The sequence below is a fragment of the Mesoplodon bidens genome (assembly GCF_964165515.1).
Source record: "Mesoplodon bidens genome assembly, chromosome: 9".
In the NCBI taxonomy this organism is placed as follows: domain Eukaryota; kingdom Metazoa; phylum Chordata; class Mammalia; order Artiodactyla; family Ziphiidae; genus Mesoplodon; species Mesoplodon bidens.
The window spans coordinates 20,777,535-20,801,794 of NC_138166.1; the positions used below are offsets into that span (position 1 = coordinate 20,777,535).

General features: G+C 57.9%; 1 protein-coding gene across 10 annotated transcripts; it reads left to right on the forward strand.

Annotated features, from left to right (window-relative positions):
* Positions 1 to 3,216: 3,216 nt before the first annotated feature.
* ZMIZ2 (zinc finger MIZ-type containing 2) lies at positions 3,217 to 19,412 on the forward strand. 10 transcript variants are annotated; one of them, XM_081243999.1, is made up of 19 exons: positions 3,528 to 3,657; positions 9,693 to 9,818; positions 9,978 to 10,092; positions 10,411 to 10,613; positions 10,852 to 11,077; positions 11,313 to 11,576; positions 11,732 to 11,908; positions 12,578 to 12,655; positions 12,837 to 13,005; positions 13,629 to 13,773; positions 13,850 to 14,060; positions 14,699 to 14,804; positions 14,994 to 15,151; positions 15,813 to 15,880; positions 16,129 to 16,197; positions 16,458 to 16,702; positions 17,212 to 17,381; positions 17,466 to 17,705; positions 18,416 to 19,412. In XM_081243999.1, the coding sequence occupies exons 2-19, from the start codon at positions 9,778 to 9,780 to the stop codon at positions 18,521 to 18,523; spliced, it is 2,793 nt and encodes a 930-aa protein (XP_081100125.1). In that variant the 5' UTR covers positions 3,528 to 3,657; positions 9,693 to 9,777; the 3' UTR covers positions 18,524 to 19,412. The 10 variants fall into 10 exon arrangements, with proteins under 10 accessions (XP_081100122.1, XP_081100124.1, XP_081100125.1 ...); XM_081244001.1 differs by having other exon boundaries at positions 10,852 to 11,044; XM_081243996.1 differs by lacking the exons at positions 3,528 to 3,657; positions 18,416 to 19,412 and adding an exon at positions 3,217 to 3,290 and having other exon boundaries at positions 17,466 to 18,405.
* The last annotated feature ends 4,848 nt before the right edge of the window (positions 19,413 to 24,260 follow it).

Below are 24,260 nucleotides of genomic sequence, written 5' to 3' on the forward strand. Positions count from 1 at the left end.
GCAGTGGTTGAGAGTCTGCCTGCCGATGCAGGGGACGTGGGTTCATGCCCTGGTCCGGGAAAATCCCACATGCCGCGGAGCAGCTGGGCCCGTGAGCCATGGCTGCTGGGCCTGCGGGTCCGACCGCAAAAAAAAATAAAAAAAATAAAAAAATAAAAGTTCGCTTTGCAAGCCGAGAACACATCAAACTATTGTGCTTAAGAGCCATTCATAATAACTGAAGGTCCTGGTTAAAAACCAAATTCAGGTTTAGGCCACATTAACTGCAAGAAAGAGCAGGCCCACAGAAGCCCCCAGGCTGTGCTAGGCGGGCCACATTTAGAATATTGTGTTCCCTTCTCGGTGTCACTTTTTTTTTTAATTTTTACTTTTTAAAATCATTTTTGGCTGCATTAGGTCTTAGTTGTGGCACGCGGGACCTTCATTGCAGCACGCAGGCTCTTTCTTTGTAGCATGTGGGCTCTTCGTTGTGGTGTGTGGGCTTCTCTCTACTTGTGGCATGTAGGTTTTTCTCTCTCTAGTTGTGACGGGCGGGCTCCAGAGTGCTTGGGCTCAGTAGTTGTGGCACGCCAGCTTAGTGGGATCTTAGTTCCCCGACCAGGGTTCCAACCTGCGTCCCCTGCATTGGAAGGTGGATTCTTTTTTTCTTTTTTCTAATTTATGTATTTATTTGGCTGTGCCGGGTCTTAGTTGCAGCATGCGAACTCTTAGTTGCAGCATGTGGAATCTAGTTCCCTGACCAAAGATCGAACCCAGGCCCCCTGCATTGGGAGCGCGGAGTCTTAGCCACTGGACCACCAGGGATGTCCCGGAAGGTGGATTCTTTACCACTGGACCACAGGGGATGTCCCTCAGTGTCACTTTTAAAAGGATACTGTCTAACTGTGGTGCATTTGAAGGAGAGTGGCTAATCCGTATGGGGTCTGGAAATCCTGTGGCTGTTAACACTTAAAGAACTGGGCGTGTTTGTCTTCCAACAGCAGATTCCAAGGGAGTAAGTTTCTTCTAATACCTGAAGAGCTGTCAGATACCAAAATGAGGATTCTCATTTTATACAGTTGTAGAAGGGAGATTTTAGGGGAGACTTTTTTTTTTTTTTGGCTGCATGGCTTTCAGGATCTTAGTTCCCTGACCAGGGATTGAACCTGCGACCCCTGCAGTGGAAGAGCAGAGTCTTTCATATTTATTTATTATTTATTTTTGGCTGCGTTGGGTCTTGTTGCTACATGCAGGCTTTCTCTAGTTGCGGCCAGCAGGGGCTACTCTTCATTGCGGTGCGCGGGCTTCTCATTGCAGTGGCTTCTCTTGTTGCAGAGCATGGGCTCTAGGTGCGCGGGCTTCAGTCGTTGTGGTACGTGGGCTCCGTAGTTGTGGCACACGGGCTCTAGAGCGCAGGCTCCGTAGTTGTGGCACACAGGGTTAGTTGCTCCGTGGATCTTCCCGGCCCAGGGATCGAATCCGTGTCCCCTGCATTGTCAGGCAAATTCTAATCACTGTGCCACAGGGAAGTCCTGGAAGAGTGGAGTCTTAACCACTGGACCTCCAGCGAAGTCCCCTAAGGGAGACTCTTCTAACAATCCACATAATCAAAGATGGGAGTGAGCATCAAACAACATCTCCCGGTGGCACTGGCAGGAGGTAACAGAGCTGACTGCAGAGCTCAAATGCAGCACCCTGGTGTGGCCACTGCTGGCCTCTTCCAGGAACCTGCCTGCAACTCCCCCAAACTCACAGCCTCTTGGAGGCAGAAGACGGTCAGGTTCCATGGGGCCTGCCTCCCCTTTCACGCTGTCTCTTCTCTGGGCCAGCTCTCTAGAGAATTCCCCCCTCCCATTTCCCAGCATTCCCATCCTCCGGTCTTGCTTTATTTTTCTTCCTAACCCTTGCCCTGATGGAAACATTGTTACCTGGTGAGTCATTTCCTTCTCTTTGTCCCTTCTAGTGGGGCCAGAGAGGACTTTCAAAGTGGTCACTGGGGCGTTCAGAGCACAGACCAGTGACTGGCACACAGCAGGCCGGCCATATTTGTTCAATGAAGTAATGGTTCTCAAAGGATACAGAGCACAGGGTCCAGATAGCCTGGAGGGAAGAAATTTCAGCAATATTAAAAGTTAATTGTGGGACAAGCCACAACTACTGAAGCCCACGTGCCTAGAGCCCGTGCTCCGCAACAAGAGAAGCCCCCACTGGCCGCAACTAGAGAAAGCCCCCGCTCAGCAACAAAGACCCAACACAGCCAAATAAAATAAATAAATAAATAAATGAAGAATTGTTTAAAAAAAAAAAAAGTTAATTGTGGGACTTCCTTGGTGGTTCAGTAACTAAGGCTCTGCACTCCCAATGCAGGAGGCCGGGTTGGATCCCTGGTCAGGGAACTAGATCCCACATGCCTCAACTAAAGTTCCCCCACAGCACAACAAAGATCCTATATGCCACAACTAAGACGCGGCACAGCCAAATAAATAAAAATTTTTTAAAAAGTTAATTGTGAGGCATCCATTGATAGAGGAATGGATAAACAAAATGTGGTATACACACACAATGAAATATTATTCAGCCTTCAAAAGGAAGGAAATTATGCCAGCTGCAACATGGATGAAACTTCAGGGCATGAGCCAGTCACAAACAAATATTGCATGATTCCACTTCTAACGGGTCCCTAGAGTAGTCAAATTCAGAGACAGAAAGTAAAATTGTGGGTGGGAGGGGGATGAGGAATTATTGTTTGATGAGTACAGAGTGTCAGTTTTAGGAGATGAAAAAGCTATGGAGATGGATGGTGGTGATGGATACACAACAGTGGGAAATGTGCTTAATGCCACTGTACACTTAAAACTGGTTAAGATGGTAAACTTTGATATTGTATTTTACCACAATAAAAAAATTGTGGGTAATCGGGAGAATGTGGTCTTCCTAAAGGAAGGGTAGAAAATAGTTGCAAATAAAGGCTGCTAGTAGCATATGAAGATGCCAACTGATCAGAGGTTGCTTCATCTGGCTAGAACTCGAGTGACTTTAAGAATGCTTCAACAGGGCCGCCCTCTGGGAAGAGGGAAGAACAGCGAGGAAAGCGACTTGTTTGGTTCCGCGTGGTTTTCCTTACAAGACCCCTCCCAGAAGTGGCCGGTTTACACCGGGTCACCTCCGTAGACTCCGCCCTCTTCTAGGCCCCGCCCCGTCCCACCCCTCCTCCTGGACCCGCCCTCTTCCTGGACCCGCCTCCTCCGCCCCGCCCCGGCGGAGAGTGAAGAGGAAGCGCGGGTGACTCTGCAGACGCAGCGTTTGGAAAGGTGTGAAGGGGGCGGGGAGCACAGGTCGCCCCCAACCCGCCCTCCCTCCCCGCCCCGCCCCCGCCCGGCCCGCCGCCCGGCCCGCCGCCCGGCCCGCCGCCCTGGCCTGCGCAGGCCTGCGGCCACTCGCTCCTGAGCGCTGGCTCGGGGCTCTACTGCTCTGGCCTGGGGGCGGGGCCGGCGCGCGGCGTCATGCATATGCATGAGCAGCGCGGCGGCTCCATTGTGCCCTCGGAGCGGGCGGCGGCGAGATGGCGCGGACCGCGGCGGCCCCGGGGCGGCGGGCGGCTCTGAGGGCGGGCTGAGCGCATGGAGCGGCGCGGACCGGGGTCCGCGGCGGCGAGGGGCCGGGCCGGGCCGCTTGGAGGTGAGCGGACCGGGCGGGCAGGTGCGGGCGGCGGGGGCGGCAGGTGCGGCAGGTGCGGGCGGCGGCAGGTGCGGCGTCCCCGGGCCCGGCTCTGCAGCGCCTCGGCGGGGCCCCGGCGGGGCTGGAGCCGGCCCTGCCGCCCACCTGCCGCACCTGCCGCGCGTGCGTCGTGGTCCTGGGCCGACTGGCCCCGTGCGCGCCGAGGCGACCCTTCACCTGAGCCTTTGTTGGGGCTGGCCGGAATCCGGCCGAGCGCCCGAGGGGTCTGGGGCAGGAGGCTGACCCGGGCCCTCGCCCAAGCTGGTCCCGCTGTCTCTTCTCCGCGCTGTGGCCTGAAGGCTCACCTTTCGGGCCCCTCCGGGCCGTGCGCGCCGCCGGCACGCGGATGTAAGGTCCGCGGAGATATGCTCTGGGGCTGGCGACCCTGACCTTCCAGCCCCCAGCCGTGCTTTTGGTCGAGATAACCCTGTTCCCAACAGGACATATTGAAGCTCAGGCGGGAGGGTGTCCTGCCCCCCCGGCGTGTCTTGCCCTAGCCTCCCGCATCTGTTCCCCGCTGCCCTGTACCCCCGACCCTGCTACCCCTGCCACCCCTGCCCTGCTCCTCCGGACCTTCCCCACCTCCCCCCTGACCTGCTCCCCTACAGCCTGCTCCCCATACGCTCTTCCCGGTAGTTGCAGAATATCCATGGTGATGTCTTTAAGTCCTTCGTATAATATTATCTCAGAAGATTTCACAGGGAAATACACAGAACATGTGACTCGATCTGTAAGACAGTTGATAGGGCGAACACAGACTCACCCACCAAATCCTGTCATACTAGAACCAGAGAGCTTCCCTTGAAGAAGCTTGAGAGAGGTAACAGGATAAGTGAAGGAATCTCAGCCTCACCCAGTGAGTACTGGCCTTGGGGACTTGTCACACCCAGAGGGTGGCTCCTGGCTGGGAAGAGAAAGGTGAGATGATGAATGACAGATTCAGAGCCACTCGTGAAAGACTGGTAGGGTATGCCTGGGGAGGATTCCTGAGCATTGGATTGATCGCCAAGGGCAGCCAGGCCTCCCCGTGGAGTGTCCACTAGCGCTTGGGTCCGGGATGGGAGCCGGGGCTGATGACTTAAAGGTGATCACGTGTTCTCCCTTTTCCTAGTCCTAGAGTGGCCACCACGTACCTATTTTACACATTGTAAACTGAGGCCCAGAAGAGTGCAACCCTTCAACTGTTCTCCGAAATGACCCACACCTGGGCCATTCAGAAATGCTCATTCCTGGGCACTTTGGATGAACTCTTTTTAAATTTTATTTATTTAATTTATTTATTTTGGCTGTGTTGGGTCTTCGTTGCTGCACACGGGCTTTCTCTCGTTGTAGCAAGCGGGGGCTACTCTTCATTGCAGTATGCGGGCTTCTCATTGCGGTGGCTTCTCTCGCTGTGGAGCACAGGCTCTAGGTGCGCCAGCTTCAGTAGTTGCAGCATTCGGGCTCAGTAGTTGTGGCGCACGGGCTTCATTGCTCTGCGGCATGTGGGATCTTCCTGGACCAGGGCTCGACCCGTGTCCCCTGCGTTGACAGGAGGATTCTCAACCACTGCGCCACCAGGGAAGCCCCTGGATGAACTCTTAACACTTGTGTGGCTTCCCAAGTAGAGTGGCAGGACTTTGAGCCACTGGAGCACGTGAACCCCCACTTTGTGTCCTGCGATGCTCGAGCTGTCATTCTCCGTTCTCTGAGCGTGTCCGGTGTTCCTCTGGCTGGGGCCCGTCACTGGAACCTTGGCAACTGTGGGCCCCCCGCCGCGCGGGGAGGCAGCGAGTCCCTGCCCTCCTGGGGTCGGGTGGTGTGTCCCGGGGCCTGCTGCTCCCGGGTGACTAGGCGGGGGTAATGGAGCGGAGGTAGAAGAGGGCGGACCCATGTTAATGTCTGCCTTTGGAGACTGCGGTGCAGGCGCTATGAAGTCCTGGGGAAGAAGGGTCTGGGTAGTGAGCTGTCTGTAGCTCTTTTTCGGGAGGAAGATGTAATCTGACCCCCAGAAAACCCTGTGGCCTTCTAGACTGACCTCAAGCCAGGACGTTCTGCCGAGGTCCTGGCTTCCAGCGAGTGTCCATGTACAGGGAGAGCCCCCAGCCGGCAGGAAGCACACACACCCAAGCTCTTTCTTACCTCTCTGCCTCTGAGGCCAGGAGGTGGGAGGAGGGTCTGTGCTCACAGCACGCCTCTCCCTTTGTCAGGAGCAGAGGGTCACGGGGTCCCTGACCTGGGGAGTTTGGGGCTTCTCAGGGAGGAGACCAGACTTGGTTCAGGAGCTTGGCAGGAAGTCAGGAAGTCACTGCCCCCGCACAGAAAGCTCAGGGGGAACTGGAAATGTCTGTGGTCTCGTCCACAGCAGAGAAGTCGTGGGGGTGGAATTCCCCAGAGTCACGTGATGTAGGAAGCTGCCCTGGGCCCCAGGCCAGCACCCTCCACGGGGCCCCCCTGCCCTGCACCTGCCCTGTCCCCCTCCTCCCCAGCTCCCCAGGGCTCTCAGACTGTGGTCCCAGTACCAGCAGCGGCAGCACCTGCAGACTTGTTAGAAATGCACGCCTTAGGCCCCACCCCACCCTGCGAACTCGCAGTGGGGCTGAGCAGTCCCAGATTCTGGCTGCACCACCTGCCCTGAGGCTCTGACCCAGGCCAGGGGGCCTGTCTTCCCGTCTTCCTCCTGCTTTTCCCTGTCCTTTGCTTCTGGGACAGCAGAGTGGGCCTGGCCAATCCAACCAGCTTTGGGAAAGGATTGCCCTGGGCATCTCTGTGGGGAGAGAGAGCTGGTCATGGTTGTACATTAAATAAATTTTTATTTTGAGAGAATTATAGATTTATAAGCAATTATAAGAAATAACACAGAGAGCTCTGTATCCTTTACTGGCTTTCCCTAGTGGTAACATCTTGCAAAACTGTACCACAGTATCACAGGAGGGTACTAACTCCATCAATACAGTTGAGATACATGTATTTCCATCCCCACCTTCTTATATTCCCACTCGCTTCCCTTCTCCCCACGTTTAACCCCTGGCAACTACCAGTGTGCTCTCCATTTCTATAATTTCGTCATTTCAAGGATGTTATATAAAGGGAATCATACAGTGTGTAACCTTTGGGGACTGGCTTTTTCCACACAGCATGATTCTCTGGAGATTCCTGCAGGTTGGTGCCTGTATCAGTAGCTCTTCCTTTTTATGCCTCCAGGCTCACAGTTGGTTAACTCTTCACCGCTGAGGGACATCTGGGTTTCCATTCCTTGGCTGTTAGGAATAAAGCTGCTGTAAACATTCACATACAGATTTTTATGTGAACATAAGTTTACACTTGTCAGAGATACATGTTCAGAAGTGCAGTTGCTGGGTTGTATAGTAGCTGCATGCTTAGTTTTATAAGAAACTACCGAATCGTTTTTCAGTGTGGTTGTACCATTTTATATTCCCGCCAGCCATGCATGAGAGATCCAGTTTCTCCTAGCCAGCATTTGGTGGTATCTCACTATTTCTTATTTTAGCCATAGTGATAGGTATGTAGTGATACCTTGATGTGGTTTTAATTTGCCTTTCTCTGATGGCCAGTGACGTTGAACATCTTTTCATGTGCTTATTTGCCGTCTGTATTTCTTTTTTGGTGAAATGTCTTTTCGTGTCTTTTGCCTGTTTTCTAATTTTTTTTAACTTTCGCGTTTTGAGAATTCTTTATATACTCTAGATACTAGTCTTTTGTCAGATATGTGGCTTGCAGATATTTCTTCCAGTCTGTAGCTTGTCTTTTCATCCTCTTAGCAGGGTCTTTCACAGAACAAAAGTTCTCAGTTTTTCTTTTTATGGATCATGCTTTTGGTGTCAAATCTAAGAAAGTTCTTACGGTTTTGTGCTGTACATTTAAATCTGTGACCCACTTTGAGTTAGTTTCTGTATAAGATGTGAAGTTTAGGGGGGTTTTGTTTTGTTTTTGTCTTTTGCTTGTGAATGTCCAATAGCTCCAGCACATTTGGTGAAAATGCTGTCCTTCCCCCAGTGCATACTTTTTGCACCTTTGTCAGAAACTCTGTCTGGGTCTGTCTTGGGTTCTGTAGTTTGTCCCATCGACCTATGTGTCTGTCCCTCTGCCAATACCACAGTCTAGAGTAGCCCACCTATATTCTAAGTCCTGAAAACGCTGCGTGTTGCTCCAGGCCCCACTCAGCAGGTTTAGGGGGCGTTTCTGGCTGTTGGCAGTGCTCCCCGCCCCCAGCCTCCCACTGCAGTGTCACCATCCTGGTGGTTGTCCTCGCTGGGGACAGCCAGCCTTCCCTTGCCTGGCTCGGTGATTCTGGCTCCGAGGGCTGAGTCCAGGGGCCCCTGAGCCCTCTGGAGCCACCGGCTTCCTGCTTTTTTGGCCTTTGCTTCCTGGTTGGCATGTGGTCTGGGGCCCAACTTCTCTGGGAGGGGCGTCAGGAAGGAGAGCAGGGCCAGGCGTGAGGTGGGCAGGCACGCCAGCTGCCTCACTCCTCCTCTTGTCTGACCGGTCCGTCACCTTCCCTCCCAGCCCTGTCTCTGCTGCGATTCTGGGAACCACTCACCCCAGTGCTCTGTGGGAGGCCTTGGGCCCCACTGTATCCCTCACCTGCGCTGGGGCCCTAGTAAGGGACTCGTCCCCCGCGGGCCGCCTTCAGGACTATTTGCAGAGGACATGATGATATAATCCTGCCTCGCTTGGGCTGCCCTGACGGTGAGGTCCCGGTCAGCGCTCAGGAACGCGAGCCTTGGGGTTGGGTGGGTGGCACTGTGAGTGCCGAGGCAGCGGGATTGAGCCCCCAGAAGTCAGCTTGCCCAGGTGGTGTGTGCGTGCGCATGAGGCCGTGCAGCCCTTAAAAGGCAGTGGTGCTCTAGGGTGGAACCTTGACCCAAAGAAGGCAGACAGGGGCCTCCCCGGAGACCCCCAGAGAACCACAGCCAGCGTGCCTCTGTGGTTGGGCTGGGTGGAGGTGCGCGTGAGAGGTGGCCCTGGTAGTGCCAGCAAGGGCCCTGGGCCTGGTTGGTGAAGGGTTTGCTTGTGGAGGTGTCAGAGGCGTTGGCAGCCGGGAGGAGCAGCTGGCCGCTGCCTCGCCCGTTTGCTGAGGTGCTAAGGGGAAGAGAGCCAGCCCCACAGGGTGGGAGGAAGCGGTGCCCCATCCCGGCACGGGCACACAGGTTCCATGCGTGTCCCCCAGCCACGGCTGCTGTGTCCCCACTGGCCCCTTGCCATGTCCGTTGGGTGTCCACCAACCCTCCGCCCTTTGCGCTGTGTGTGCGTCCCCGCCTTGTTGGGAGCTCACCGTGCGTGTCACCGCGATCTGTGGGGGTCAGTCTTCCCGCCTTGCCCCTATGCGTACATTGCCCTCTGCTGCCCTGGGGAGAAGCCCTGCGGCTGGGGGGCTGCCAGCCAGGGATGGGCTGCTGGCTCCACACCTAGTTCCGGCAGGCGTCCCGCACCCCCCGCCCGGCCCCAGGCTGCAGGTTAGCTGACCTGCCCCTCCCACCCGCCACCGCATGCAGAGGCCCCTCCCCATGGTGGGCAGGCCCCAGACCCTGAGCAGGCGACTCCTGCTGGCTGGCCCTCCGTAGGCCTCTGGCCTTGTCCTCCGCCCCGGGGCCTCAGGTGGGGTGGAGGTGGGGGATTCTGGCAGCTGGGTCCTGGATGTCCCTTAGCTTTTATGCGTATCCAGGCTTTCGTGTGGGGGAGGGAGAATGTGGAAAGTTTGGGGGATCAGAAAGCCTGCTTCCAGAACCGTTCCGGGGTCCCCAAGTGGCAGGGCCCGGCCAGAAGGGGTCAGTGCTGGCTTCCGGGCTGGGGCTGGGGAGGTCAGAGATCTGCCAGGGTGGGCGGTGTGGGTAGGGCCAATGCCGGGCTGCCCTGAGCCCCCTGAGCGGGCCCCTGGGTCCCGGTCTCACCTGCCCTACCCTTCATCTGTTGGAGCAGAGGAAGGACGGGGCTTGGTGCTGATAGGGGTCTCCCGGCGGCATCTCCACTGACTTCCTTCCCTCCTGTCCCAGCAGCCAGAGCATCTGAGTCCCACATAAGCGCCAGTGAGGGCTGCTTCCTGCCACCCACAGACCTGGCCTTTAGGCTGCTCCCAAGCCAATGAACCCCATGAAACCCGCCCTGCCCCCCGCGCCACCCGGGTGAGTGGGGTCTCCTGCTGCCCCCCCTCTCGGGCCCCAGGACACGGGTGGGGGGTGGAGTGGGACCCCTCTGCTCCCAGCCCTCGCTTCTTCCCAGGCGGGGTTCCAGGCACCTGCGGCCTCCTGACCGAGCCTCCCCGCCTGCCCCTGTCCTTGCAGTGATGGTCCATTTGCTTATGAGGCGGTGCCTTGGCAACAGAGTGCCACTCAGCCAGCAGGATCGCTGTCCGTGGTCACAACCGTGTGGGGAGTCGGCAACGCGGCGCAGAGCCAGGTGAGCCCACACCTGGGCCCCGCCCTGAGGGGCACCAGAGCCCCCCTCAGATCTCGGAGAAGTGGAGCCAGGGCTTCCTGAGTCTCCCACGTCCTCAGAGACCAGTTCTTCCACACGTGGCGTGGGATCTCCTCCTCCTGTCTTCACCTGACCTCCACACCCCACCTGTGAGCAGCTGCCCCCCCATTGGACCACCCTCCCCTCTGCCCCCACCTCCACCTCCTCACCTGCCCGGCTTCTCCTTTCCAGCACTTTAGAACCACGGCACGAAGCAAGTTGTTTGGATGGTGTCCTTTGGTGATTCTTGCTTCCTTGTAGGTTTTGGGGAACCCTATGGGCCCCGCAGGGAGCCCCCCCGGCAGCTCCATGATGCCCGGCATGGCAGGCGGCAGCTCTGCCCTGAACTCCCCGCAGTGCCTGGGACAGCAGGCGTTCGGTGAGGGCGGTGCCAACAAGGGCTACGTGCAGCAAGGGGTGTACGGCCGCGGGGGCTACCCTGGGGGCCCTGGCTTCACCACTGGGTAAGCAGGACCCCTCCCCTGGCGGGCGTGCTAGGAGCCCTCTGGGGTCGACGCTGCTAACTTGCTGGGCGCCTGGGAGCTGTGTGACACTGATGTGTTGAACGTTGCATCTCTGCGGCTCCTGCCGGCTCCCGAGCTGAGAAGGGGTTGTGTGGGAAAGAATGGGGCTCCCCTCGGGTGTGTACCCCCGGGAGATGGCAGGGGAGCGCCTCTGAGCCGAGCCGTCTGTCTGTTACAGGTATGCGGGCGGCCCAGGGGGGCCAGGGGGCCTGGGCCTCCCCTCACACGCCGCACGGCCCTCCACCGACTTCACTCAAGCAGCGGCGGCTGCTGCCGTGGCTGCTGCTGCCGCCACGGCCACGGCCACGGCCACGGCCACCGTGGCCGCCCTCCAGGAGAAGCAGAGCCAGGAGCTGAGCCAGTACGGAGCGGTGAGGCCCCGCAGCTCCTCCTGTGTGGCCCGTGTGCGTTGGTCCAGAAGGCAGGGACTTGTCAGGCAGCCAGGATTGAGGCCTTGGGGACAAGCACTCTGTGTGCCGGGGCCGATGAAGATGAGGCGGGAAAGGAGTGGGGAGCTGAGGGGAGAGGACCCGGGCCGGGGTGGGGGGCTAGGGGGAGCCTGCCTGCCAGGGGATGAGCACAAGGCTGGCGCCCACAGCGGTGGGTAAGGCCTGGATGGTTCCTCTCTTCTCTTCCCAGATGGGGGCCGGACAGTCTTTTAACAGCCAGTTCCTGCAGCATGGCGGTCCCCGGGGGCCCAGTGTCCCCAGCAGCATGAACCCTGCCAGCGTGGGAGGGCTGATGGGCCCCTCCGGCATGAGCCCCATGGGCATGAACCCCACCCGGGCAGCGGGTCTGGCACCCCTGTATGCAGGGCAGCGCCTGCCCCAGCACGGGTACCCTGGGCCCCCCCAGGCCCAGCCCCTGCCCCGACAGGGTGTCAAGAGAGCCTACTCCAGTGAGGTGAGTGGTCAGGCCCCCCACCCCAAGTGCCCTCAGAGCTGTTGTGTGGAGGGAGAACCGGCTGTGCCTGACAGCGTGGGTACCGCCATCCCTCCCCGGGAATGGGCTTCCCCAACGCCTCTTCTCCTGGCCATTTTGCCTCTTTCCTCCTTCAGGTGTATCCCGGGCAGCAGTACCTGCCAGGAGGCCAGTACACGCCCGCCGCCACCCAGTACGCGCCTGGCCCCGGGCAGCCCCCCGCCCCGTCCTCCTACCCTGGGCACAGGCTGCCCCTGCAGCAGGGTGCGGGCCAGTCCCTGTCCACCCCCAGCCCCGCGGGACTGCACTACAAGGTAGGGCCGCTCCTCCCGGGCCTCTGCAGCCCCTGTTGGCCCACGCCAAGCCCTGCGGGACACAGGCAGACCTTGAGGCAGCCGGGGCTGGCGAGTGGGCTCGCGTGTGCTTGGGTGGCCGAGCAGCCAGGAGCTTCCTGGGGGCCCTGATCAGCGTAGGGCAGCTCCCAGGAGGGGAGTCCAGGTACGAAAGGCCCCTCTGTGAGATTCGGTGTACGGAGCAGCAGGCAGGCACCCACGCCACCTGAGTGTCCTTTAGGGACAATGTCCCCATCCCCTCTGCTTGCTGCAGAGAAGCCCAGCGAGGGCACAGGCCAGAGGGGCCAGGAGCTCATGAGGGGAGGGGCCCGAGCGATAAGAGTGCCGCTGGAGGGCGGAGAGGAGGTGTGTGTACCTGTGTCCTTTCGGCCTTTCTGTGGCTTCCTCGTAAACCCCTCTGATGCGTGGGGTCAGCTCTTTTTCTGTAGTGGTCATTCTTAAAATTATGAAATCAGCACGTGCTCCCTGTGAGATTATTTAGAAGACACAAAAAGTGTATAAAGAAGAAAGAAGCCAACACCTGTGCGTGTGGTGGGCCCCCCGTCCCCAGCCCTCTCCTAGGGTCAAGTCCAGGACCCTGGCTCAGGGGCAGGCGGCAGTCCCAGGCACACACGGTTTTCTCTCCTGCAGCCCGCAGAGCAGTTCAGCGGGCAGGGTGCCAGCTTCAACGGGGGGAGCGTCAGCTACAGCCAGCCCAGCCTGAGTGGGGTATGGGCGGCGGGGCAGGCGGGCGGGAGACTCATGGGGTGGGTGCCTGGAGAGGGGGCGCCCAGGCAGGAGGAAGCGTGGACTCCCTGCCCGTTCCTGGTCTGACCGTTCCCATTGGGCGCTCCAAGAACAAACTCCACCCCTACACCACTCCACCTTGACTGTTTGCTCAACCCCACAGCCCGCCCGTTCCATCCCTGGCTACCCCAGCTCCCCACTGCCAGGGAGCCCCACGCCGCCCATGACCCCCGGCAGCAGCATCCCCTACATGTCCACCAGCCAGGAGGTCAAGTCGCCCTTCCTGCCCGACCTCAAGCCCAGCGTGAGCAGCTTGCACCCGTCACCACCCGGTGAGTGAGGTCTGCTCTCAGGGCAGATGGGCAGGGCTCCAGAGAGTCCTGCAGGGACCTTGGCCAGGGGTGGGGGGCCTTCACCTTCATTTTCTATTAATGGAGCTCTTTGCAAATCCATTTGAGGCATCCATCTTCTCTGTAGAAAAAATAGCCATGTGCACAAAGTTTTGTGTATGGTTTCAGGGGCCCCCTGAAGCCCACTACTAGTTAAGAACTCCTGCTTTCCGGGAGGCCACTGCAGCAGCAGTTGGGGGTCCTAAAACCCTAGCTTGAGCACTAGGGTGACGGGAGGTGGCCCGTTCACACCTCTTCTGCCTCCTACCCCCTCTGAAAGCACCAGAGGCGCCATCTTTCTGGGTTGGTGGGGCATGTTCTCCAGTCATGATTCAGGGATCATTCTCGGGGCTCCTACTGAAGCAGGACAGGATGGCGGGACACCAAGATCTGTTCCCGTTGGAGGTGGAGGCCGAGCCCAGGGTCCCAGGAGAGATGCTGCCCAAGCCCCAGCCCCATGGAAGGGGAGGAGGGGCCATGGCCCCTGCGATGGGGCGGGGGCAGGCCACTTGGCCTGGTGGCCGTCCCGCAGGTGGCCTGCTCACACCGGCATGACCTGCTTCCAGGCAGCGGCCCCTGTGACGAGCTGCGGCTGACCTTCCCTGTGCGGGACGGGGTGGTCCTGGAGCCCTTCCGCCTGCAGCACAACCTGGCCGTGAGCAATCACGCCTTCCAGCTCCGTGACTCTGTCTACAAGACCCTAATGCTGAGGTGAGCGGGCGCCTGCCCCCGGCTCGCAGCCCCTCGCACCGCCCCCTCGCTCTCAGCATCCATCCTCCCCGTGTAGGCCGGACCTGGAGCTGCAGTTCAAGTGCTACCACCACGAGGACCGGCAGATGAACACCAACTGGCCGGCCTCGGTGCAGGTCAGCGTCAATGCCACCCCGCTCACCATCGAGCGCGGCGACAACAAGACCTCCCACAAGCCCCTCTACCTGAAGCACGTGTGCCAGCCGGGCCGCAACACCATCCAGATCACCGTCACGGCCTGCTGCTGCGTGAGTGCCCTCCACGGGGCTGGGTTGGGGGCGTCATGGCTAGAGAAAAAGGCACTGCTCTCCTCCTTCCCATCCTGGGCCTTGTAAGTAAAGGGTCTCAAATAGAAATGCCCTCGCTGCTTTCGGGTTAGGTTCAGTGACTAAATTTGATGCTCATGTTAATTATGTAAGAGAAACTAGCTGAGCCTGCCTCTTTCCTGGAGGAAGCTCACAGGGTCCTGATCCCAGCTGACCCTGAGTCTTTGTTAAGGAGTCACTCAGGTTCCAGCAGGTTCCAGATCCAGGACTAGAAGAGGCAGGATGCACTTAGCTGCACAGCACTCATCTGCCCGGTTTGGGGGGGCAGAGGTGGGGCAGCCCCGATGCAGTTCTGGGATGTTTTCACTTGGACCAGCGTAGACAAAGGTGGATGCTGTAGGCAGGGCACATTCAGGGGCCTCTCAGATAATTGTGTTTTGACAGAGGCCGTGGTTGGTGCAGACACACAGTGAGCTTTCCAGATAGGTGTGGGCCTCGTCCCCTGGGCTCCCTGGGGAGGGGCAGCAGGTGGCCTGCCTGTGCATTAGCCAGAAGAGGAGAACGGGTCTGCGCTGCGCCCCCCCGGGCCATGTCCCGCTGACCGCATCCTCCTGTTGCAGTCCCACCTCTTCGTGCTGCAGCTGGTGCACCGGCCGTCCGTCCGCTCGGTGCTGCAGGGTCTCCTCAAGAAGCGCCTCCTGCCTGCCGAGCACTGCATCACCAAGAGTAAGTGGCCCTTGCTCTCCGTGGCCCTAGGCAGCCGGCCCTGTGACAGGGCTGCCTCCTCTGGGGCGGGGGCTGCGTGCAGGGAGCGGCAGTCAGCCCTGGAACGCCCCTCGGAGGTGCCGAGACAGCAGTGGCCGGGTCCCGCTTGGCGACCCTCACCCACGTCCTCCTTTCCCCTGTCGATGTCAGTAAAGCGGAACTTCAGCAGCGGCACCATCCCTGGCACCCCTGGGCCCAACGGAGAGGACGGAGTGGAGCAGACGGCCATCAAGGTGTCTCTCAAGTGCCCCATCACCTTCCGCAGGATCCAGCTCCCTGCCCGAGGCCACGACTGTCGCCACATTCAGGTAGGTGGCCACTGCAGAGCTTTGCCAGAACTTCCGTTGCCTTTAACTGCCTTCAGCGGGTGTGGCCTCTGAGCACCTTGGCTGGCAGGTGACAGGACAGGCCGGCCAGTGGGCAGGTGGCCTGGCTCCCCTGCCTTCTCCCCTCAGACTGAGCTTTTGTTTCTTCTAATATTATTCTAAGTATAATAGCCGTTTTACTGCGTTCTCGGGGCTCCGATTTTAAACGCATCCCGGATGCAGGGTGCTGTCCTCTCCCCGCCCTGCCCCCAGGAGCAGCGCCTTTGTCTGTCTGCAGAAATGCTCTGAGTGCAGACAAGTACGTGCACACACACCCTCCACCACCACCACCACCCCCGCCCACCTTTTGGTTACATAAGCGGTAAACATCGCTCTGCGCCATGTTTTTCCTCCACACCACGTCCTGGAGGTCATTCCCTGTCATCACAGCTGCCCAGTTCTTGCTTTGGCCACACGTCGTTCCCAGGGAGGGCTGCGTAGGCTGTCCCGTCTCTTACATCTGTTAGGATGATGCCGTGGTAAAAGCCTGGGAGCCGAGCCTTCTCACACGTGCAGTAAATAAGCCCCAAGTTCCTGAAACCACAGGGCATGGCCGGGTTGCCCCAGTCCCAGTGTGAGGAACTGTCTCGACCTTTCTCTGCAGTGCTTCGACCTGGAGTCCTATTTACAGCTCAACTGTGAGCGAGGGACCTGGAGGTGCCCCGTGTGCAAGTGAGTGTGTCAGAGACGGTCCCCACGGCTCTGGGAGCTGGTGGCACTTCCTCTGAGGCTGTTAATGGGCGTTTCCTTCCACAAGCCAGGTGTGGGGCTCACAGCACAGGCTAGGAGGGATGGAGTGGCTCAGGGCAGCGACGTCACGCAGGGTTACCTCACACCGGGGGCTGAGACGTGACAGGGCCTGTGCCCGGGAGGAGGTTGGGCCAGTCCTCTGAACTGTGTGTCTCCTTGGTTTTCTACAGCAAGACGGCATTGCTGGAGGGCCTGGAGGTGGACCAGTACATGCTGGGCATCCTCACTTACATTCAGAAGTGAGTCTCCTTTCCTGCAACCCCAGCGTCTTTGGCCAGCAGAGGGCAGCCCTGGGACAGGCGGGGAGACACCCCATGCTGAAGCAGCGTGGAGCGGGCTCGGCTCCAGGCCGTGGACAGAATCCACATCCGACCCAGGCCTGCACGTGGAACGTGCTGGGTGGCCTTGAGCATTTGAGTGGGAGGTCTGCCTAAAAATGGCCCAGGGTCAGGAGAGGCAGCGGGACCCGTGGTGACCAGCCCCGCATGTCCCCGCCCAGCTCTGACTATGAGGAGATCACCATCGACCCCACGTGCAGCTGGAAGCCGGTGCCTGTGAAGCCTGACGTACACGTCAAGGAGGAGCCGGACGGGCCGGCGCTGAAGCGCTGCCGCACCGTGAGCCCCGCCCACGTGCTCATGCCCAGCGTGATGGAGATGATCGCTGCCCTGGGCCCTGGGGCCGCGCCCTTCGCCCCCCTCCAGCCCCCCTCAGCCCCGGCCGCCAGCGATTACCCCAGCCAGGGTGAGTACAGGGTGCTCGCCCTAGAAACAGACGGCCCTGGGCAAATGATGCGTCCTCTCCCACCAGTCTGCCGCCTGTGACGTGTCACTCCGAGGGCCACGAGCCTGGGGGCCTGGTTGGGGACTTGGTGGCATAGGCGCAGCCTCGGCCGAGCCGGCGGGGGTGGGCAGCAGGGCCTCCGGCTGCAGCTGCACGTACCTCCCCAGTAGTCTGGAACAAAGGTCTGTGCCGGCACACTTCCAAGGACCGGCCCCGTCCGACCACGCGTGTGGGAGTGTCTGGGTGTGGTGGGTCCCATTCCTGTCCCCTCGCAGCCTCCTGGCAGTGTCATCAGCCAGTTCCCCCAGCAGCAATGAGAAGAAATGCCCTTTGCCGAATAGCAACTTCCATAAAGTCAGACGTTATCTGGGTGAGCTCAGTGAGTCCTGCCCACGCTGTGGCTGGCCTGTTTCCGTGCTCTACCGGCATGAGCCCCCTGCCCTCACCTGGACCTGGCTCTCCTCTCTCAGGTTCCAGCTTCCTGGGACCCGGGACGTTCCCCGACTCCTTCCCGCCCACCACACCCAGCACCCCGACCCTTACTGAGTTCACCCCGGGGCCACCCCCTGTCTCCTATCAATCCGACATTCCCAGCAGCCTCCTGACACCGGAGAAATCTGCCCCCTGCCTCCCAGGCCAGGTCAGTGCCAAGTCGGGGGGCTGAGGAGCTGTACACCCAGAGAGCCCTTGGGCCATTTTACTAGGTTCTTCTCTCCTCCTTCAGATGGCACCAGCGGGTCACCTGGACCCGGTCCATAACCCTGGGCCTCCGGGGCTGCACGCCCCCAACCTTGGAGGCCCCCCAGGGCCCCAGCTGCACCATCCAAACCCTCCCCCGGCATCCCGGCAGCCCCTGGGCCCAGTGAATTCGGGTCCCATCGGTGAGCTGGCCTTCAGTGCTGCCACAGGCATGATGGGGCCCCCCATGTCTGGGGCAGGGGAGGCCCCGGAACCGGGCCTGGACGTGAGTACTGGGCCCCGTGCTGGGGAGCACTTGGAGCCGGGGCTGGGGTGTGGCTTATCTGTCATCCCAGGGTCCACATGCTTCCTAGAAGGGAGGACAGTGATACCACCGTGACTTCCAGACGCAGGGAGAGCTGGTCGGGTGATGTCAGCGCTTTTGTTGACGAGTGTGAGGTATCCAGAGTAGCCGTGGGGTGATTGTGTCCAGACACCTGGCCCTGGGGACCTGGGTGCCACCGTGGCATGGGCAGAGTCCCCGAGAAGACTTGGGTTGTAGCTGGTGACCCTGGCCTTAGGGTCTGATTTGACCTGTCTGACTCACAGGTGGTATGTGAGCCAGAATCAGGGCATAAAAGACAGGTGACTGTCCCTTGACCATGATAAATAAATACAAAGTTCAACGTGAAGAAATGTAGAAAGCACAGCTCAAAGCAGAAAATCCCAGGGAGCCTGATCCCACCTTCTGCATTCGCCCTGTTCACGTTAGGGACCCCTGACAGTCCTGGGTGTCCCATGTTGTCCTTGGACAGCTTGTCACAAGTGATTCCTGGTCACAGAGCAGTTGTTTGCTGGAAGAGCCCCTGTGCAGAGCAGGCTGAGGGGCTCCAGTGCCAGCCTGTGTTGGGGTGAGGGGTGCTCCGCATCCCTGCTGGGCCCGGGGCCCCGGCTGGGGACCCAGGCCCAAAGCTGGTGGGTTTTCTTTGTCCTCAGCTGCTCCCAGAGCTGACTAACCCTGACGAGCTGCTGTCCTACCTGGGCCCCCCCGACCTCCCCTCAAACAGCAATGACGACCTGCTCGCTCTCTTCGAGAACAACTGATCCTGTCGACCACCTGGCCGACGGGGACATGCCTGCAGATGTCACACACCCTCCTCTCCAGCCTGGCCCCCCTGACACCAGCGGCCCTCCCCACACGTACGCCTGGAGCCGGGACGCACCCCGACGCCTGGCCCTGGAGGCTGGAGGCGGCCCTGCACTGGCTGGGAGGGGACCCCTGGGCGGTGGTGCTTGCTGGCCCAGTTTGCAGCTGCAGAACTGTTTTTGATGAGATCCCCAGCCCCGCCCTTGTCCCTGCCCAGGCCCCGTCCGCACCCCACCCATGCTTGTCCAGCCCTGCCTGGTTCATGCACACCTGCCGCCCCTGGCCCCTCAGCCTCGCCCCAGGCCCCCCGACCCCTGCCTGCTCTCACCGGCCTGCATCTTGTCCAGCGTTGACCTTTTTACTTAAATGACCCCTTGGCCCTGGGCCGGTGAGGAGCAGGGCTGCTCTGTCCCGGGGCTCCGTCTCGCCCAACCTCCTGTGGCAGGGGCAGGGCGGGGGGGGGTTCCCTCCTCCCACCCGAGGCTTCAGGCTGACGCTGTGGGTGGGGCCTCTACACAACAGCGTACGTAGCGTAGAAACGCTGACAGATGTAGGGTGGCTGGGCCCCTTTGCAGCCGGGGGCTCCTGCCCTCGCCGTGTGCAGACGGGGAGGGGTGGGCGGCAGCAAGCTCCCTCCTGCTGGAGGCGGGGCTCGGACTCGGCCCCCCCACATTCCCCTTCTCTGTGAAAGTGAAGAATTGGTCTCGCTGTGTTTTTTAAAACCACACCTCTCCCATGTCCACCCTGGGGCCACGCCAGGTTGGGGAGGAGCCACCGCACTGCAGGTGCAGGACCGAGCTGTGTCCCCTGTCCGCCCATCTCTATTAAAGGACTCCCTCGTGGTGGCCCTGGCGAGTCTCTCCTTCCTGCTCCACCTGCGTCCTGCGCCCGGGCGGGGCTCCCTGCTCCAAGCCAAGGCCCAGCTGTTTGCAACCCCGGGTAAATTTCCTTGTCCCTGGAATTTCCCAAGTTGGCTTTGGCAGGAGAACTGTTCGGTGAAGTGTCACCAGGGCTGGGAGACGCATCTGCCACCACGTCACTGTGTGGGCTTGCCTCAGGCAGGGAGCCAGCTATGGGGCCAGAGGCCTCAGGAGGGGCCGGACCGAGTGCCTTCGTCTGGGTGCTAGCTGCCCGAGCCTCCCCGAGGGCCTTCCTGTCCAGCAGAAAAGGCTTACGCGTCCCGTGGGGGAGGAGGGAGGGCGCCCCCGGACACCTGCCATGGGGGGAGCGTCTGGTGTGGGCGGGCTTTTGCCCGGTGACATTTTGGAACCCCAGATGTGGGCCTTCCTGTCCCTCTGCAGCCTTGCTTCTGGCTTTTCTGGCTGAGGGGACGGAAGTGGAGAGAGGCTGAGAGAGGAACAGCACCCCCAGTGCTGCAGGGAGCCAAGAGGCAGACCCCGGGGTTTGCCCAGAAGCCCAGACCCAGCAGAGCCCACCCCCGGGGGGTGCGGGGCTCCTTTCTGGGGGATATTATTAGGCACAGCTGGAAGCGCCGTCCCACTGTTGGGGGGGCAGCTCTGCACCCTTGGCCTGTGATGTGCTGGGTGGAGTGGAGAGATTGGGAGATGGGCTGTTCGGACTCCACCCACAGAGAGGTGGGGAAAGGTCTGAGGGGCGCCCCAGCCCCGACGTCACCACGGCCACCTCTTCTCAAACAGCATGGGATGAAAGCAAGGTGTGGGAGTTCACGCAGTGTGATGCCATTTTTATAAAGCGTGACACCAGGTCTACATTTCATGGGATCTGCACACGTGCAACAGGAAGGAGAGCAAGATGGTCAACACAGTGGCCACAGTGCTCCCTGTGGGGATAGCACAGGGGTGGGTCTGGGGAGAGTGTCAGTGGTGCTCTGACCCTCAAGGGGAGCGGTGGTTTCACGGGTTTTCACCTCATGCTTCGTGTTATATGTCCTTACGAATGTACCAAATATGCAACTTAAAAAGCCAACTAGGCTTGACAGACACACAGAACACCCAACAACAGCAGAGTACACGTTATTTTTAAGTGTATGTGGGACGTTCTCCAGGAGAGACCACACGTTAGGCCGCAAAACAAGCCTCAATAAATTACAAAGATTGAAATCATACAAAGTACCTACTCTGACCACAGTGGAATGAAGCTAGATAAGAGAAGGGAAACGAAAACTCACAAATGTGTGTAAATGAACACTCTTGAACAGTCAGAGGGTCAAAGGAGAATCACAAATAATTACAAGATAAAACACTACACACCAAAATCTAAAACACAATGAAAGCAGTGGTAAAGAGGGAAATTTATAGCTGTAAACGTCTACATTTAGAAAGAGGGACTTCCCTGGTGGTCCAGTGGCAAGGACTCCATGCTCCCAGTGCAGGGGGCTCAGGTTCGATCCCTGGTCAGGGAACTAGATCCCATGTGCTGTGGCTGGGAGTTCACATGCCCAAGTAAAGATTCTGCATGTCGCAACGAAGACCCAGCACAGCCGAATGAATGAATACTACAAAAAAAAAAAAAAGCAAAAAAGAACTCAGTTAACCTAACTAGGACTGAAGGCAGTAGAAAAAGGAAACTAAATCGAGAGTTTGCAGAAGGAAGGAAATAACTATTAGAACAGAGGGAATAGGAAGACAATAGAGAACGTAAGCAAAAGTTGTTTCTTTGAAAAGCAACAGAATGAACAAACCTTTAGCTAGATTGACTAAAGGAAAAGAAACAAATGACTAAAATCTGAAATGAAACTTGGGGAAATTACTACTGACCTTACCTTAAAAGGATAAGAGAATGCTATGAACAATCGTGCACCAACAAATTAGATAACTTAGATGAAATGGACTAATTCCGAGAAACACAAATTACCAAAACTGACCCAACAAGAAACGGAAAATATGAACAGACCTACAAGTAAGGAGATTGAATCAATAATCAAACCTCCCCCAACACAGAAAAGTCTGGGTCCAGATGCCTTCATGGGTGAATCCTACCATTTAAAGGCTTATACTAATCTTTATCCCACCCTTGTAAACACTGCAGAGGAGGGAATGCTTCCTGAGTGTTTCTTCTCGGCAGCTCCCAGCCAGCAGCACTGCCATGTTCCTGGCCTCTCGCTCCAGGCTCGGTGGCCTGTGTCCTCTCCCTGCAGCAAGGGGCTGCCACCCCTGCCCCCTTAGCTCTACCCCCTGCAGCCCTGTCCTCCTTAACCTTTCAAGCTTGGGTGGCCCCTGAGACCATTCATCCTGCCTGCCACGGGTTCTACGAGAGAAGCAAGGACGTCAGGGCAATGGTTGGAGGGAGAAGTCTCTAGACAGGATCAAGGGAGTGTTTCATGGGCCCAGGGACTGCTGAAGCCTTTTTTCTTTTCTTTTTTTTACCGTTTACCTTTTGTGTTGGGAGTCATTGGCCACTGGCCTGATCCACTTTTTTAAGTTGACATACAGAACTGAGTTCTCTAAGGTCATACACCTGTGGAACTACTGTCCAGGTGAAGACAGATGTTTCCACCATTCCCCCCACCCCCTCAGCTATTGCTGTTCTGGCCCCTATCACCAGAGATGAATTTAGCCTGGTCTTGAACCTGATATAAGTGAATCATAGGTCTGCACCCCTTGGTTAACTGACCCTTAAAGCTCATGTTTTTATTTTCATTTAACTGTAAGTCGTTCCTAGTTATGACTAACAGTGATTAACACTGCTCCCCAACCTCCGACACCCAACTCTTTCTGGCCAGGGTGCTCCTCTACTGAAACCCTCTCCATGGGGTGTTAGCCACGACCCAGATTGCAAGTGACCATGACCCACTCAGAACCATCAAAAAGACCAAAAAAAATCCAACTGCCACTTCTGAAGAGCCAGGAGCAAAAATGGTGTCAGAAGCGAAAGCAGGGTACTGTGCATGCCCCCCGCGCACAGCACCACCAAAGGGGTGGGCAAACCACCTAAGCCTGACCCCTGGACACACCCCTACCCTCACCCCATATAAGGAACCAGCTTGGCCCCGCCTGGGGGAGCAAGCAAGGGGACCTCTTGTCCTCTCTCCCCCCTGCTGCAGCAGGGGCCCCAGTAAAGCCTTGCCTGAATTTCTTGTCTGGCCTCTGGTCAATTTCTATTGATTGGGGAAGGCCAAGAACCCTGGTCAGTATCAGGGACAGCTGGACATGGGCAGGCACACCCCAGGATGGCATTTCTCCCCTTTCTGAAAGATTTGTTCTCCAGACCTGAGCTTCCAAGCCTGGCTCAAGTTGACTCACCACAGAAAGGCACTGACCGTCTGTTTGCTTTCCAGTCTGGCTCTGGTTCGCTCAGCTAGGGGGGGCCCCTGTGACTAGAGTGGGATCATGAGCGCTTCCTGAGAGAGGGGTCAGTTTTCAGAAGGGCGTGCAGGTGGCCCCCAGACGCCCCAGGATGAGGTCCACATTCCTTAGCCCAAAGCCAGCCCAGCCTGGCCTCACCTCCTCCAGCCAGGCTTCCCAGCCACAGAGACCAGCACCTCTGCCTCCCCACACCCCACCCCGTCTGAAGATTTCCAGGTTTCTCAGTGTCTTACCCTAGCTCAGGCTTTGGTTGAACTGCCCCTTCCCCAGGGAGCTCTCTGTTTCCAGAATGAGTCGGAGCCTCTTGCTCTGGCCATGGTTCACCTGTGGGTTGCTGTCATGGTCCCCACTGTAGCTGATCAATTACAGACAATCAAATAGTTTATCTTTGTGAAGTTAAAAAATAGTACAGTGAACATCCACACAACCTTTGGATTCACCAACTGTCAACATTTTGCCCTGTTGCTTTACTGTTCCCTCTCCCTCCCTCCATATATCTGTATTTTTTAATGCACACACTCGCTTTTTTTGTTGTCAGCTTCAGAAAGTAAGTTGCAGAGAGACACTTCATCCCTACTTTTTTTTTTTTTTTACAGTACACGGGCCTCTCACCGCTGTGGCCTCTCCCGTTGCGGGGCACAGGCTCCGGATGCGCAGGCTCAGCGGCCATGGCTCACGGGCCCAGCCACTCCGCGGCATGTGGGATCTTCCCGGACCGGGGCACGAACCCGTGTCCCCTGCATCGGCAGGCGGACTCTCAACCACTGCGCCACCAGGGAAGCCCCCTACTTTTTTTTTTTTTTGACCGCATCATGCAGCATGCAGGATCTTAGTTCCCCTACCAGAGATCAAACCCACGCCCCCTGCAGTGGAAGCACAGAGTCCTAACCAGTGGACCACCAGGGAAGCCCCCACACTTCATCTCTAAATACTTCAGCACACATCTTGGAAAAACAAGAACGTTCTCTGTTATAAACACGTTACCATTATCACACCTAAGAAAATGAACAGTAATTCCATAGCTTTACCTATCATATTCAAAGGTCCCATTTGTCCTAAAATGCCTTTTATCACTTTTTTTTTTTTTTTTTTTTTTTGCAAACTGGGATTCAATCAAGGTTCACTTTTGCAACTGGTTATTCGTCTCATTCAATCTAGAACAGTCTTTGGCCTTTTTTTCCCCCTTACATTGATTTTCTTTTTTTTTTTTTTTAACAATTCAGTCAAGTCACCTTATAGAATGTCCCACATTCACCTGGTTGTTCCCTCCTGGCATCATTCACTTTCTCCTTTATCCCGTGTGTCCTGTCACCTACAAGGGAAGTCTAGAGCGTGGTTAAACATTCTTGGTCAGAGGAGATCATATAATTTTTTAATCTGTTTTCCCCGTGAGACAGTGAACTCCATG

Bases quoted from the DNA above. Each gene is read 5' to 3' on its own strand.
- ZMIZ2 (XM_081243996.1), top strand. From the start codon at position 9,778: ATGAACCCCATGAAACCCGCCCTGCCCCCCGCGCCACCCGG. The intron at 9,819-9,977 runs GTGAGTGGGGTC...CTGTCCTTGCAG, and splicing joins CTGCCCCCCGCGCCACCCGG to TGATGGTCCATTTGCTTATG. The intron at 11,909-12,577 runs GTAGGGCCGCTC...TCTCTCCTGCAG, and splicing joins CCGCGGGACTGCACTACAAG to CCCGCAGAGCAGTTCAGCGG.